The 18,437-nt window shown below is 32.5% G+C and overlaps 1 protein-coding gene across 4 annotated transcripts in view; it reads right to left on the reverse strand.

Annotated features, from left to right (window-relative positions):
- Window positions 1-674: 674 nt before the first annotated feature.
- The window catches only part of LOC128243741 (5-oxoprolinase-like), a 70,223-nt gene continuing 52,460 nt past the window's right edge, over window positions 675-18,437 (reverse strand). For all 4 annotated transcript variants that reach the window (XM_052961664.1, XM_052961663.1, XM_052961666.1 and 1 more), the window contains exon 33: window positions 675-2,245. In XM_052961664.1, coding sequence (XP_052817624.1) covers window positions 2,060-2,245 — 186 coding nt within the window. In that variant the 3' untranslated portion in view covers window positions 675-2,059. The remainder of the gene's footprint in view (window positions 2,246-18,437) is intronic.

Genomic DNA, 18,437 nt, shown 5'->3' on the forward strand with positions numbered 1-18,437 from the left:
GTCACTAGTTAAAATAGTTTTATATGTTTGTGATAACAACACTACAAGTATTAGTAAATAGTATGGAATAGGTTGCGTAACTTGTATTTTGAATTTAAATTCCCCTTCGAAGCGCCCTCTCCATAACCGAAAAGCAGAGAGACAGACATACACAACAGACAAGAGGGACAGTCAGTCAGCCAGACGGACGGACGGGCGGAAAGACAGACGGACAGACAAGACATAACACAGACAGCCAGTCAGCCAGACGGACGGAAAGACAGACTGACAAACAGGCAGACAGAAAGACAGACAGACAGACAGACCCATGACAAACATTGGAACTTCGTATGTATTGTATTATTTCATCAGGACATTCTAATAAGAACATTCTAATAAGGACTTTTGAATGGCAAAATATACTTAAAGCAATACATATGACTCCAATCTTGCAAGATCATTACGTGTAACATATAGAATCACATTCTAGCATTCTGTAAATCTTCTTTTAACTGCATTGTGTTTATGGTTTTCTATTATATGTTTGTGTATGGTCTATTGTGCATGTAGTGTTTGTTTGGTTTCTGAAAGGATGCATGGTATGCGAAATCCCGAGCGTTGTAACCAGTAAAATGCATTCAATATAGGGAAGTTGACAGCGATCTATCCATCTCAACATTTATTGACGACAAATACAGATTTCTGGTAATTTATTGAGTAAATATGCTTGTTATGAGATATACTATACTGTTTAATTATAAAAGTACGCTTTATAAAATAAACGATATTAAAAAATGAAAACACATACACATATGAACGATTTACATAGTTAAATAACCCAGAAAAACGAAAGTGATATATAGTTGTGATGTACGTTTAATTTGAATTGTCATTTTTTTCATTGTAGCATAGTCGCTTGCTATGCATTGAAAAGGCTCCAACAAATATGTCATTGCGGTGCCAATTAGTTGGAAATGGAATAAAATGGTGAGTATGTTTGTTTCCTTTTAAGAGGTTTATACAAGTAACATTTTACCGATCTGGAAATGTAGTTGTTGTTCTAATGGTCAACAGACGTGTACATTGACAATTCCTATTGAAAGTTTATCAATACTCGAAAACCATGGTTAAACGATAAATTGTATGATAAATCATATTACTAATAAAAATAAAAGTGTCTCTGTTTCTACAAACATAACTTTATATATACTGTTACTAAGTAATATATTTTAAGAGAAAATAAAGCTATGCATTAAAAAGACGTATTGACAATTCAGTAGCAGGCATTTTTCTAAAAATATTACAAAATAATTTAAAGTGGACAATATTTAAAACATGTCTTAAAAAGAAGCAAAATATAAGTCTAGAATAATGCAATAAAACATTTGGATAACTAACAAAGATGAAAAATAAAGTAATTTGAAGTACATAATATCTCATTCTTACATAATATATCACACACACACACACACACACACACACACACACACACACACATATATATATGTTATTTTCTACAAGTTTCCGATTTGTAGTGAATATTCATAGATCAATGGCTAAAACTCAAACCGAAAAAAAACAACATCGAACGATTTGTGGAAGACTTTAGTCATCAAACTTCATTCCCTGAAGCTATTAACATGGCAACTCATTTTGTCAATTCTCTGCATTTGGTGGAATACACTATGCAAAACGCAAGGTATGTTAGGTATGTTACATATCAAAAGACAAATAATAGAATCGACAGCTACAGCGACACGCCTGGAAGCCGAACATTAAACCATAAAACATGGCTTATCCAACGGAACGAGGGAAGAAGCCAGGCCTTTATTTTGTGAATAACACAATAACGCAAAATGACATTCAATCAGAAACAAAAACAACATTTGTAAAACAAAAGTCTTAAAGTATACCCTTTTTAGTTGAGGTGTAGACCGAGTTTCGGACTTACTTTTCAAAAGAAGGTAAGACGACCTTGAAAAAAGGCTTAAAAAAGGTATTATGAGAGATACACTTTATGTTAATCAGCAGAATTCACATAGTTCTTTGAAGTAAAGAAAAAGTTTATTCTCCTTAACAGTTAAACTGATTCCTGTGCCCTCTGATACTCAAACACACTTCCAGTTCCAACCATTGTTCTACTGGTTCCCTGCACCTTCCTTTTCTTTCGATCTGGTTCCCCGACTTGCCCGTCATCATTTTTACTGGGCTCATTTTCTTGCTGACCATATCCTCCTCCCCCTGGCGTTTGTAGTTTGAATACATCCTGTAAATATATACATGTAAAGCTTTATACATCATGTAACCGTGGAAAACATATACTTTTAAAACCGAATTAATCCTATAACCATGGCAAACAAATACATTTAAAACAGAACAAATCTTTTAACCATGATAAAGATATGCATTCAAAAGAGAACAAATCCTGTAACCATAGTAAATATATACTAGTACATTTAAAACAGAACACATAATGTAACCATGATAAACATAATCATTAAAGGCTTGGAAAATCGATAAGAGTACTTTAATTATCTTAAATTGGAATATGATTTTTTTTTCTCTGTAAAATCATGTCTTAAAGGTTTTGTTTTATTTAGATAACCTTGCATCGAACAAACCGCAAAAGCGCTTGTATTTGCAGTATGGTGGAAATATTTTCAGACTAATCAATAAGTTCCAGAAGAAGTTTTGCTTTTGTGTTTTTCACCGTTAAAAAGATTAAGAGTTTTAGAAACAATACTGTTTTCTTTTTAAAACATAATATCATTTCGGTATCATCACAGCTTCAATTTATATACCAAAATATATATTGCTAAAACACAAAGCAAATGCGTAAGACACAACATATTCATTCGAGAACTACCGGCACATCATTTGCAAGATATATACATATGCATAAAAAACAATCCTGAATGTGTAAGAGAGCATATGCCAGAATTCAGGTCTAAATGAATCCCACAAACATGTCAATTTCACTTACAAAATACTTCATGTATTTTGCACTAATATAGTTCGCGCTTTTACCGTCTTAGAATTATGAGAAAACATCTAAGCAGTCGGAAAACCAGGTTTGCTTCAAGATAATTGATGCTCAGCGGATTTGAAAATAGATATTCTGTGATAAGATGTCAGTGTCAAGAGACAAGTTTTAATGTTGAACTGTTTTATTATTGATGCCTATTTCACAAAACACGCGATAAGGTATCTGGTATTTCAAGAACAAAGCTTATCAACCTAAGAATAATTCGTCACAAATACTTCAAACGATTTTAACAGTTTTTCCGATTCTTGTGGAAATGACTCTAGCATGTAACGGGAGGATTTTGATAATTATACTTCAGTAAAAAAAACTAAAAACGGTTGACGGATAGACATTGAAAATAAATAAAATTATACAACTCATTTTGATTGAACGATATCTCCTACAAGGAAAACTCAACTCATTGCAGAATATGCTCAAAACTTGTCCGATAATAAGCAAATTTCTTCTCATTTATAAAAGTGTTCATATGATAAGAAAGAAGTATTTGCTTAGGAACGAAAGCTCTCAAATCCAATTGCAAAACTAAAGAGCATATACTACAAAAAGCGTGTTTAACAGAAGCTCACCGCTTGATTAAGTTAGGGGCAAATTATAGATCCAAATCGTAACTGCGGTGGAGAAGATGTGCATAATTATGCATAGAGATGCCAAAACAAAGATAAATGCTCAGCAGAAATCTAAATAGAAGATAAATCATATCTTTAATATCTAATGGATATCACTTGATCTTGCAGAACATTATACGGACATGAGCATGTTTCTTTGGCTTCAAAGCATAATTGCAACCCTGTCGTAAAACGTTACAATGAGTGACTTAATTTTTAGATAATCATATGCAGTTTGCTTTTTATCTTATTTAAATCTGCGGCTTTCAATAACAAAAAAGCAGGGATAAAAGTAGGAGGATTCTTTTTTAAAACGTAGGGTAAAATAGGAATATTAAGGGCATACTGTAGGAATTGTAGGGCTCTTACTTATCCTTTTGGATGCAAATAAATAACTATTAAAACTGTTCATCAATTGTGATATACATGTAGTTATCTTTGCTTGGAAACCATTGCTTCAAGAGGGATTCAGTCACAGGATGTGGAGATGAACCTGAAATGGGTGTCTCCGTCACTGCACCAATTCTCATCATAGAACCACTATTTCAGCAATGGAGACCTACTGCATCAAAATAATCCTACAAAATACTAGAAATGTCTTCTTACTAAAACTCTCGAACTATTTTTGTAAAAAGGTGCGGATAGTAGGGCTTTTTAAGAAAAAGTAGGGAAAATTTGAGCATAACAAAACAGTAGGGAAAAGTAAGAAAAGAAGGGCCTTGAAAGCCTGAATCTAGTACATGGTAAATCCAATGGTGAAATATTGTTCAAAAAGTAGAAAAATAATATTTACTACAGGAAAAAGAGAAATGAGAAAAGCTCGCTTCAAGGTAATTGTAAATGCATTAGGTAATCAACAACAAGTGACAGTCAATGTATTTAATTGAGAGGTGGTTTTGTTACCATAAATCGAGTATGAGTTCCAGATTTTCCTGGTATGTTTTTCTCTCTTTTTTTCTGGTTATAACTCAATGAAACCTCCAATGATATAATACAATTATGATAGTTCACATACTCGTGCGACAAAAGGATTCGCATTTCGCTTCGATAGGTATTCAATATGCAACAACTAATCATGTTTTTAGATTATTCGGTTCCTGTTATTCTAAAGAGGAGTGAAGAAGTTTTCTGTTTTAATAATGACTCAATAGTTTTCAGTAGTTTAATCCACGACAGCACAAACACGGTGTCCTTGTTGTTTATCTATAGTTAAAGAGGGGACCTAATTCAATTAGTTTTGTATCCAGACCGGCCCCCCTTGTGGGGTATTCTACAACGACGCATAACAATTTGACTGTTGTTCACTTTTCGTTATGCTCTTTAAATATGTACATACTGAAGGACGCATATGGAGTAGTAGTAGAGAGAGGGGGAGAGAGTGAGTGAGAAACACGAGCAATTTTGTTCTTTCAGCAAGTTTGATAATTCCAATAAATGTTTTATCTTCCATTTATGACCAATTGTTTCGAAAAATACAATCAAGTTAATCAGATGATGTTGTACTACAAAACAGGACAACACGACATTCATAAAATCAATATATTTTTTATCAATACAACTCGTGATTGCCGTTTAAAAAAATCTGACACCGATATTCAAGTAACCAGGTTGGAACTCACACATACCTAAATATCTTTTATCACACATAATGCACCACATGCAAGCTTGGGCTGCACAGAATGCGACGAAATGATTAATTAGCAACATAAACAACATAAAAATAGAAACACCCTCCGCTACAAAGCGCATAGTGAATGTTAGGTTTTAAGAAATCCTTAAAACATGTACATTTCAAACGCAGGAGTACTGAATAATGTTGCACTAATATACCCCGAGCATGTGTTTGCTAAGAATTATGGGATACAAATCAACATTCGGTAAAAAATATGTTTCGAGATAATTGATGCTCAAAGGATTTAAATGTAGATAGTGTTGTGATAAGACTTCAGTGTCAAGGGACTGATTTTAATGCTGAACTCTTATTATTATTGATGCTTTATCCACAAAACACCTGATAAAAAAGTCTTATCAAACTGAGTTTAATTTATCAAAAATACATCAAATGGGGTTCCTAATTCTTAGAATGATTTTCTTTACAGATTGGAATCACTGTAGAAGATGGATTTTTGACAACATATTGTCTAAGACAATAGAAAACGGTTTACTGATAGAAAAAGAAAACCCTACAAATTTTGAAGGGAATGACATTGTACGACTCTTTCGTTTAACCGATATCTCCTTTAATGAAGACAGGGCTTTTTCCGGATATTTATCAAAACGCGTCCGATAATAAAAAAAAAATATTTAAAGTTTAATTTCTAAACACAGTGTTCTTATGATAAGAAAGAAGTGTTTTCTTAGAAACGAGTGCTTTTAAATACAACCGCCAAAATAAAGAGTTTGTCTTACAAAACTCAGGAAAAACAGGAGGTCTAAAATGTGTGGCGATATATACAAATCTGCACAGAGCTGACGAAGTTAAAATTAACACTTGGCAGACATCTAATCAAAAGATAAATCATATCTTTAATATCTGAAGAAAACCATTTGGTCTTGCAGAACATTCTCCGGACATTAGGTTGTTTCTTTTATTTCAAAGGAAAATGCAACCCTGACATAAAGAGGTTTTAATGGTCGGATTTCAGTGTGCAAATGTCTTTATAGTTTTCAGTTTTTAAGACAATTGGATAAGTTCATACCAACGGAGAAACGATTAACAGTATTGTTCAAAACAAAACACTCGATAATTGAAAATAGCTTTAAGGGAAATGTTAACATATAGAAATATACGAACTTATGCACATGTTGACTATTTTAAGATTTGATATGTTTGTGTCATAAAAGTAGTTGTAAATGCATTTGGTAACCAACATGTTACTGACACTGTAACATATTAATAGTTGTTTTTGTTCGATGAAAGGCGTAAATCGAATATGAGTGCTTCGTCTTGGTTGCTATGCTTTTCTTTCTTTGACCTTTGTGTCACTCATTGAAACCTCCGATATTACCGAGATACTTTAAATAATAAAACAACATTTAAGTTTCGCTTTCCACTTTGAGGTATTGAACACGCAGCAATTAATCACGCTTTTACATAAACAGGTACCTGTTATCATGAAAAGTGTTAACTTATTGGTTATCAGTGCCCCTGTATTACTGTTCCAGTAATTTCGACCCACAACCCTATCCCGACAACTTAAAAGTATAGTGACAACATCAAGATAAGTTGGGGGGGGGGAGGGTCAAAACCAAATTGAGCTGAGCTATAATTGCAGTAAATTTTTAGATATACTACCAATATCGCAATGCGTTGATCCTGATATCCTTTTTGCAGTGATAAACTTTTACCAATCACGTGTGCAAGATAAGGACGTTGTAAAAATGACCGAAGAAAACACATCATCAACATGATTTGGAGTTTAATAAATCCATGGTAGATTGTTAAGTCATTTGAAATTATGCAAGACCTTCAAATGTTTAGCTTGAAGATGCTATGATTAAATGTTTGCCAACAATCAAATTGTTTCTCACCAGGTAAACACAACTTGAGGAAAACAATGTTATCTGAATTAACTGCATTCAATTACCATGTTTATGAAGAGTTTATATTAATATAACATGCAAAACAATAATTTTAAGCAAATAATTACTTGCATTTGTTTACAGAATGTTTTCCAGAGAGAACAGAACGATCACTTTGAAAATAAATCAGGAAGTGGAATGCTTCCAACAACTGTTTCATCGGTAATATCTAAACAAATGTTAAGTAAATAACAATATTGTTTCAAAGACAGAACATTAATGTTTTAATTGTCTTAAATCTGCGAGATACAATTTTCAGGAAAATAAAATACTTCGCCATTGAATAATTTTAATGGGTTATTTAGTGAAACAAAGTTATTTCAGTCCAGAACAAGTTGGATCATTTTAATGCTAATTTTATAATGTTACACTACCTTATATGTTAAGATTGATATATAATATAAAATAATACACTCGTTTATATATGAAGAACCTTTCTTTTAAACATTAAGGAACATTTTTTTTATATATTAGGGTACAATGCTTTAACCATGATATAGGTATATTTGCTGCTCATTAAAACAGTTATATATTTCTTCAGTATAAAATAAGTACATTTATATCAGAGTTCCATGTAATGTCTCACAACGTGTCATAAGAATGTGTTTAAACCATCATAGTAACATAATCACATCAGTCAAGGCCGGAATCAAGTACATAAGGTATTGACATACCAACAGGAAACTTTGACAAAAACACCTAGTCTTCATGAAGTAACAACGGTACTGGTTATCGAGTACCTAATCTAACGAATTTTTAATTAAAACACGTTTCAAAGCTCAACATATAATATATTAATACAATATAAACCTGTTAGCCTTTTACGGAAAACCACAATATAATTTAATATCAATCTAAACTACGCAAAAACAGTAACAACCGCTGCTACTAAGCTCCATTATAGGTTTTAGGTTTAAATAAATCCTGCGAATATGTCAATTTTAATCCCAGTTGTGCTAATTGTATGTTGCACTTATAAAACTCGCGTCGATATTGACTAACAATTATGGGAAACATCTCAGCATTCGGTAAAAAACAGGCTTGCTTCGAGGTAAATGATTCACAAAGGATTTGAAAATAGGCAATATAGTGACAATAATTCAGTGTCAAGGGACAGGTTTTAAAGTTGAACTTTTATTGGTGCCTTATTCCCAAAACACGTGATAAGATAACCGATAGAACAAAGCTGATCAAACTAAGAATACTTCATCAAAAATAAATTATACACATTTTACATTTCTTCTGATTCCTTAGTCATTAACTTTCAGTATGGAAGATGGGGGTTTTGACAACTAAACATTATTTAAGAAACGGTTGACGGAGCGTGAAAATCTCCAACCGACAAATAGTTGACACATTTTGTCCAAAGATAACACATCGCATTGCGGATCTTCCGCTAAACGCGTCCGATAATAATCATTTCATTTCTCATTTGAAATCACAATGTTTTTGACAATTGCACATCATTTCAAATTAATGAAAAGAAATTAAAAAAAATACGAACTATGTTTAAAATGACGTATTTTTAATGAAGACTCAACGCCTTGCGTATCTTGCTTGTTTTCTTAACAAGAGCACCGCGAAACGGAGCATTATACATCCGAAGAAGATTCGGCTTGAGGTCTTTAATAAACATTTAGCTGAGAATACAAGTTTAAAAGTAGCAGGACTTGGAAAGTGCTCACAACACATCCTTTTAATGTAGCAATAATTTGTATAAAGTTATCTAAAAATTGCTTTATTGGTTACAAAGTTGTGGCTAGGACACGTTTTCTAAAAATTCCTTTATTAGTAGTAACACAAAGTTGTGGCCTGGACACGGAATTGCTAACGGAATTGCTAACGCCCCCCAGTGAAATTAGCCTTTGAGGTACGGACCTGGAAAGCATGCTTGACAAATCCTTTTAATGTAGAGATGATTTGTATAAAGTTATTTGAAAATTGCTTTAGTAGTAACCCAGTTATGGCCTGGACATGGAATTGCTAGCGTCCCCCCATGGTGATTCTAGTGTTTGAGGTATGGACCTGGAAATTGCGCGCGACACATCCTTTTAATGTAATGATGCTTTGTATAAAGTTATTTGAAAATGACTTTATTAGTGACCAAATTGTGGCCCGGACACGGATTTGCTAACGCACCCCCATGGTGATTCTAGTCTTTGAGGTATGGACCTGGAAATTGCGCGCGACACATCCTTTTAATGTAGTGATGATTTGTATAAAGTTATTTGAAAATCGCTTTATTAGTTACCAAGTTATGGCCCGGACACGGAATTGCTAACAGACGGACAGACGGACAGACAGACGGACAGACGATGGAGGCCATAACATAATACGACCCTTCGGGCGTATAAAAAGGAAAGCTTTCTAATCCTATTGCCAACATATAGAGTATATTGTATAAAAAGCGTGAAAACAGAAGCTAACTGCTCAATTAAATTTTGGGCGAAATATAAATCCAAATCGTAACTACCCTGAAAAAGATGTGCATAATTATGCATCAAGCTGCCAAAACAAAGATTAATGCTGAGTAGAAATCTTAACGAAAGATAAATCATATCGTTAATATCTTAAGTATATCTCTTTGTATTGAAGAACATTATACGGACATAGGCATGCTTCTTTGGTCTCAAAGCATAATTGCAACCCTGTCGTAAAACGTTTTAACGGGTGACTTAGTTTGTAGATTATCATTTGCAGTATGCTTTAATATTTTATTTAAATATGTGATATGTTAAATCCAATGGTGAAATATTGCTTAAAAAGACAAAAAAATAATTTACTAAAGGTAAAGAGGAATGAGTGAAAAACTCGATATCTGGCAACAGCTTAATCTGAAAAGGGAAAGGAAAACATATAATAATATACAACACATGTTTACCATTTTAACATTTGTGATATTTTTGTCATACAAGTAGTTGTAAATGCATAAGGTAACCAACATGTTACCGACACTGTAACAAATTGATAGTTGTTCATGTTGAACGAAAGACGTAAATCGGATACGAGTTCCTCGTCTTGGTTGGTATGTTTTTTTCTTTGATTTTTGTTTCTTGTTGTCACTCAATGAATCCTCCGATATTATCCAGATAGTTAACTTGATAACACATCATTTAAGGTTTCGCTTTCCACTTGCATAGGTATTCAACACGCAACAATTAATCAAGTTTTAGATAAACAGGTACCTGTTATCCTTAAAAGTAATTGGTAATCAGTGCCTTTATATCACTGTTCCAGTAATGTTGACCCATAACTTGCAAATATAATGGCATCGTGCAGGTGGGGGTGGGGGGAGGGTAAAACCCAATCGAGTTCAGCTATAATTGTAATACGTTTTCAGACCTTTACCAATATCGCAATTCTAACCAAATATTTCTTGCTGCCTAACATTTTAAGGTCCTTTTTGCAATCCTATAATCTAATTATCACATAAACTTGACCGAAGAAAACACATTATCAACTGGATTTGAGTTTAATTAAGCTATGGTATATTGCTCAATCATTTGAAATTAAAAAAAAAACACCTTCAAATTACTTGCATTTGTTTACATAATGTTTCTGAGAGAGAACAAAATGATCACTTAAAAAATCCGGAAGTGGAATGCTTCAAACAACTGTTCCATCGGTAATATATAAACAATGATGCGTAAATAACATTGATGTTTCGAAGGACAGAACATAAATGTTTAAATTGTCTTAAATCTGCGAGATACAATTTTCAGGAACATAAAATACTCGTTTATATATGGGGATACATTACTTTATATATTAAGATACACTACGTTAAATATTAAGATAAACATTATTGTTATATATTAAGGTGTAATGCTTTAACCATATAGGTATATTCGCTGCTCATTTCAACAGTTATATATTACCTCAGTATTAAAAAATAAAACCAGTACTTTTATGTCAAGATTTCAAGTAATGTCTCACAACGTCTTATAAAAATGCAATATGTTTAAACTGTCACAGTACCATATTCACACCAGTCAAGGCCGTAATCAAGTACATGAGGTAATTGATATGCCAACAGGACACATTTACAAAACAAATAGACACCAAGTAAAAATAAAACACTACGATACTGGTTTATGAGTACCATATCTAACGAATTTCCAAATACTTTTCAAAGTACAACATTCACCACAGTATGAACGAGTCAGTCTTTTACAGAATACCATAAAATAGATTGATAGCAATATCAACTATGCAAAAACAGTTACAACCGCTCCAACTAAGCTCTCTGATAGGTTTTAGGTATAAATAAATCTTGCGAATATGTCAATTTCAATCGCTGGTGTACTAAATGTATGTTGCACTAATGTAACTCTTATCGGTATTTGCTAACAATTATGGGAAACATCTCGGTAAAAACAGACTTGTCCCATAACAATCATGTATTTTTAGTTTCATTTATAATCACAGTATTCTTCAAATAAGAAAGCTGTATTTTCCTAAGGGTCGAGTGGTTTTAAATCCAACTATCAAAATGAAGAGTATATCTTACAAAAATTATGTTGAACAGTAGCTCTGAAAAGTCCGGCGAAATATACTCTTATCTGCACAGAGCTCACGAAATAAACATTAAAACTTGGAAAACATCTAATCAAAAGATAAATCATTTCTTTAATATCTAAAGAATATCATTTGGTCTTGCAGAATATTCTACGGACATTGGGTATCTTTGTTGTTTTTTACGAACCTGCAACACAGACATTAAGAGGTTTTGATGGTCAAATTTCGGTGTGCATATGACTTTATAGTTTTCAGTTTTTTAGATTTTGCTATATTAACATTTGTGACATTTGTGTCATTTTGGCGTTCAACAGAAAATGGAGAGAGCGCAGCATTTAGATCGACAAAATACTCTCTAAGAAAATAGATGTTATCCACCGTCAAATCTCTACACAATATGGATATGCAGTAAAATGTAAATTGCAATTGGTCCACAAATATGTGCGAACACCAAGTAGTTGTAAATACATTAGGTAACCAAACTTTTACTGACACTAACGAATCGATAGTTGTTTTTGTTCGAAGAAAGACGTAAATCGGTTATGAGTTCCATGGATATGAGTTGCTATGTTTTTCTTTCTTTGATTTTTGTTTCTGGTTGTCACTCAATGAATAACCCGATATTACCGAAATACTTTATATGACAAAGGAACAGAAGGTAAAGGTTTCGCTTCCCACTTTGATAGGTATTCAACACGAAACAATTAATCACGTTTTTCGAAAAACAGATACCTGTAATCCTGAAAAGTGTTAACTTAATTGGTTATCAGTGGCTCTATTTTACTGTTCCAGTATTTTATACCCAGAGCCTACAACTGACAACCTTACAGTGACATCGTCAATTTAAATTGATGCAGGTGTGTGTGTGTGGGGGGGGGGATCGAAACCCATCTTTTTTGCAGTCATATACTCTTACAATCACGTATGCAAAGATAAAGACGTTTCACACTTGACCGAAGGAAAATATCATTAACTGGATTGGAGGTAAATATATAGATATTCTACATTGCTAAATCATGTTGAATTCAAAAATACCTTCCAATGTCAAGCTTTAAGATGCTATGATTAAATGGTAACAAATCATCAAATTCTTCCTCACAAGGTAAAGTTAACTTGAAGAAAAAAATCTGAATAAACTGCATGCAATTACCAAGTTTATGGAGAGTTTACATTAATACAACATGCAAAACAATAATTTTAAGCAAATAAATAGTTGAATTTGTTAACAAACTGTTTGAGAGCGAGAGAGAACAAATCGATCACTTAAAAAAAAATCAGGAAGTGGAATGCTTCCAGCAACTGTTTCATCGGTAATTTCTAAATAAATGTTGCGTTAATAACATTGATGTTCCAAAAGACAGAACATAAATGTTTAAATTACCTTAGATGCAATATTCAGAGACGTAAAAGACTTCGCCATTGAATTTTGGGCTGTTTACTGAAAATAACTCATTTCAGTCCAGGACACTCGACAGTTGGTTCATTTAATATGCTTATTTTATCAAATTAGCTTATTTTATCAAATTACAATACCTTATATAATACTGTTAATTTCTTCATATAGTTTATATATATACACATTACTTTATATATGACGATACATTACTTCACATAATATATGTATTCAGGTACAATACTCATTTCAATGTAGGTATTTTTGATGCTCATTTAAACCTTTATTTCAGGATTTCGAGTTATGTCTCACAACTTTTAATACCCAAATTAAATTATTTCAAACTGTCAGAGCACTATACTCACATCAGTCAAGGCTGGAGTCAAATATCTAAGGTAAATGACATACAGTCAGGAAGCATTTACTCAACAACACTTAGTCTAAATAAAATAACAACGATACTGGTTATTGAGTACCTAGAAAAACGAAATTCCAAATACGTTTCAAAGCACAAGATTCACTGCAGTATAAACGAGTTCTTTAAAGAATAAAACAATGATTACAATCTTATTTACGCAAAAAACAGTAACAGACGATGCTACTAAGCTCTCTGATAGGTTTTAGGTATAAATAAATCCTGTGAATATGTCAAGTTCAATCGCTGGTGTACTAAATGTATGCAACATTGCACTAATATAACTCTCCTCGGTATTTGCTAACAATTATGGGAAACACCTCAGCATTCGGTAAAAACAGGCTTGCTTCTCGATAATTGATGCTCAAAGGTTTTGAATATAGATAATACAGTGATAATACTTCAGTGTCAAGGGACAGGTTTTAAAGTTGAATGCTAGTTTTATTGATGCCTACTTCACTAAACATGTGATAAGGTAACAGGTAGTCCTAGAAACAAAGGTTATAAGCCCGAGAATACTTCATCATAAATAAAAAATACGAGCTATACAGTTATTCCGATTCCTTTGTAATTATCTTTCAGTATTGAAGATGAGGATTTTGACAACTAGACACTATTTAAGAAAATATACACCAGTTGAAAAATAGGACGTAAAAAACATCCAACCGACATACGACTTTTTTTTGTTTAAATGACATTTCCTCCAAAAAAAAACCTCAACGCGCTGGGGATTTTCTTCAAAACGCGTCCGATAATAACCATTTTATTTTTCAGTTATAAACACAGTTTGTTGACAATTATTTTTATTTAAGAAAATAAATAAGTTCACACATATAAATACAAAATCTTTGAATTGATGAAAAAAAAATATAACAAACGAACCATTTTTTAAATGAAGTATCTTAATTCAGACCCAACGCCTCTCGTATCTTGCTAGTTTTCTTAGTAAGGAAAGCTTTCCAATCCAATTGTTAACATTTATGGTATATTGGAAAAAAGGTGTATTAAAACAGATGTTCACTGATCAATAAAATTAGTGGAGAAATATATAGAACCACATAAAAACTGCGTTGAATAAGATGAGCATAATTCTGCATCGAGCTGCCAAAACAAAGATTAATGCTAAGAAGAAATTTAAACAGATCATAAATAATATAAAGTATATCATTTTCCCTTGCAGAACATTTTATGAACATGGGATGTTTCTTTGGTTCAGAGGCAAAATTGCAACCCTGACGTTGGTCGTTTGTAATGGGTGACTAAGTATTTGGATGATCATTTTACGGTGTGCTTTGTTGTAATGTGATGCAAGGTTTAAACATTTGTGATAAGGTTTTTCGAATGGAAAAATGATGAACAATATTGTTCAAAATGAAAAAAAAAACTATATATATTGAAGACAGGTAAAAGAGAATCAAAAACTAGCTTTCAGGTAAAAGTAAATGCCTTTAATTAAACTATTTAATTGTATTTAGACAAACTACTGCTGGTGCCCCCTTTTTCACACCTTCTGGTCATGTGACCTCTGATGGATTTTCTTGAAGCCAATTCCTCGCTCCATGCTAGTCATTACATGCACGCTTATCAGACTGGACGCTTGCCATATGTTTAAATTACCATCCCACCCATTCCCAATTTCTAGGTACCATTTTTATTCTTTTAATTTTCTTCCGCTTATGTGTATGACGATTAGTTTATATTTTATCAACAGATGCAATTTTGATTATTGAGTGTTTATATTTTTGTTCACATTGTAATGCGCTTATCATATTATGTAATTGTTTGCCATATTTATATTTTGCCTGTGCTTTATATATGTATTGTTCGCGCGCTTCTGTAGTTTGGAGCAATAGTTAAGTTTATGTAATAAAGCTCCCTTGAACCCCTTATGCAGTTGTTTGTTCACATTAGGTAATTAACAACAAATGCCTGACACTATAACAAATTAATAGCTGATATTGTTGGATGAATGACATAATCCGGATATAGGTCACTGTCTTTGCTGGTGTGTTTTGCTCTCTTTGATTATTCTGATTATCACTCAATGAACTTCCCGATGTATCCATGAACGTTTACTTAACACATTAACCTTGACCTTTCATAATAATTCAATACACGACAAATACTTTCATATCAATCAGTACCAGTAGTTCTAAAGTGTTTTTATCAATGACTAAATATATAAATACCCCTAATTCTATTCAAAAGAGCTCAATTGCGACAGCTCAAACATAGAGCATCCTCTTCGGCGCTTTTCTTAGTAGAACAAGGGACATAACTCAGTTAGTGTTCTAATAAGAATGACCAGTGACCCCTGATGGAATGGGCGCATTCCAATGGAAATATAAGCACCAGGAGTAACATACATGATTTTAAATAGATATAACCAATAACAGCGTTGTGCGACAGCAACGACACCACCACAAAAGATAACTTAGGGCCATTTTAATATTGCCACTTGTTTCTATCGACATTAAATGATCTGAATCATTGCACTGCACGTTTTTGTGGCTTCATTGATTGCAGTGCTCATTAAATGTTTTATAATTCAAGTATTATGACATTTATTATTCAAGTATCATGACATTTTTTTACGAAGAAACTCATTCAAACACTCAAATAATGACGTCTGAAACAAGAAGTTTCTAGCATTAAAGACCGTACAACTAATATCATATGACTAAATCTAAATATGATAGAATAAATACAACTTCATAGCATTTTGTTAATTGATTTAAAAATCAACAATCAACGTTGGATCTTTCCCTTGAAGAAGAAAAAAGTCCTTATCTTATGACTTCAGTATATCCATTTAAAAATAAGATTAATTGATAAACCTGGTTTTTGTACTCGTTACCAAAGAAAATCACAGTATTCTAAGAAAACTAATTATACAAAAGAGTCTACAGAGACAAGCCGAGTAAAAAAGACTTATTTAACTATGCCATTGTCTATTCGTGCATAACACACAACTTCATATATACAAGACTAAATTGCTTCTAATTAAAACAGCTATCATATGTTCCCTTGTCACTGAAACCAGTAAAGTTTGTCAAAATTTCAAGTAATGGCTCGTACGTTCTTTTTCAATAGTTGACAAACCAACTGACTTCAAACAGTTTAAGTACCATATACACACACTTATATCAGTACTGGAATGAAGAATAAATATATGCAACAACAAGCAAACAGGAAAAGTTTATAAGACAACTCAAAACCTTCAATATATTAAATTTTTTATCTAAGTGTAATTAACCGCTTTGTGCAATCATCAATACTGTCTATCGAATACCCATTGCAACGTGTGTTTTGTGTGTGTTTTTTAAAAAAAAAACGTACAGCCACACATGTTTCAAAATAAAAATACTTCAACACAATTTGTTTGTAATATAAACTACAAAACAGAAACAACGCCTGCTACAAAGCTCACACAGATTGTAGGTATAATTAAATCCTGCACGCATGTCAATTTCAATTGCAATAGCTCTTAATGTATGTTGTACTAATATAACTTGCGCCGCCTAAGAATTATGGGGAAACTCTAAAATGTTTTCGGTAAAAACTGGCTTACTTTAAGATAATTGATGTTCAAAAGATTTGTACATAAATATTTATGTTATAAGACTTGAGGGTCAATAGGCCGGTTTAAATGTTGAACTGTATTGTTATTGGTGTGAGTTCACAAAACACGTGATAAGAAAAGAATTAATGACCTAATATAAATAAATGCATAAGTTCTTCGTTATTAAGGATTTCCTTGCAGGTTACTATTGCGTTACGGAAAATTACCATTCTTACAACTTTCCATTTTTAGTTCAGACATATAAAACCGTTGATAGTGAAAGTAAGTTATGTCTGTATCTAGTATGAAATGTACAGACTAGCAGTTTTCAGAAATCGTTGCTACCCGTTGCATTATTTAAAATGTTTGTTTTTTTAAATTAAGATAATAATAAAAAATGGCTTTGTCTGATCTTGCCTAATTCGCAAATCATGTGATAAGTACAAGGCTGATCAATCAGAGAATAAATAACCATACGTGCATCAAATGGGTAATGATTCTGTGGGCTATCGATATGGACTATTTCGGTATGGTAATAACACATTATTGATGTCAATAAAAGGTACGACTGATATCAACTAAAATACTTTAAATTCATGAACAGAAACAAAATATATTATTCATTTTGTTTAAATGGTATGACTAAAATGAAGAATCAACTCGATACGGATCTTGTTTGTTTTCTTAGAAATCCAAATGCCAATTTACAGATTATGCCGTGCAAAAACAGTATTGAACATTAGTTATCGGCTAATTGAAATGTCGGTTGAAATATAGAATCAAATCATTGTACGGAATGAGTTGTGTATAATTCTGCAACGAAATGCCAAAATAAAGATTAACGCTTGGCAGAAATTTAAATAAAAGATAAATCATACATTTTATAGCTAAGGTTTATCACTTGGTACAGCAAATCTATGAACAAGGGAATTTTCTTTGGTTTCAAAGCAAACCTGCAACTCTGACGCAAATTGTTTCTTACGGGTGACTTAGTATCTCGATTTCATTTAATCGTGTGTTTTTGTTGTTATATGATGGATTTTAGACTCTAGGTATATGTTAGCGTTTAATTTTGGCGATATACAGAAGAAAGAGCGGCCGTACCATGGCCGTAAGCCGGATCCATTTTCTGTATATCGTCAAAAATGGACTCTAACTTATTTTGATTTTTTGGTGAATTTGTCAGAATCGATCTGCGTAAAATTAATGAACAGACACTTTTAAAAATCCTTGAATGTCATTGGCTCACATAAAAATGCAAACACCAAGTATATGGTATATTGTTTTACTTACACAAGGTTAAAAAGTAAGCCTTGGTGGAATAATAGACGTACTGA

This window comes from Mya arenaria, chromosome 8 (assembly GCF_026914265.1).
Source record: "Mya arenaria isolate MELC-2E11 chromosome 8, ASM2691426v1".
In the NCBI taxonomy this organism is placed as follows: Eukaryota; Metazoa; Mollusca; class Bivalvia; order Myida; family Myidae; genus Mya; species Mya arenaria.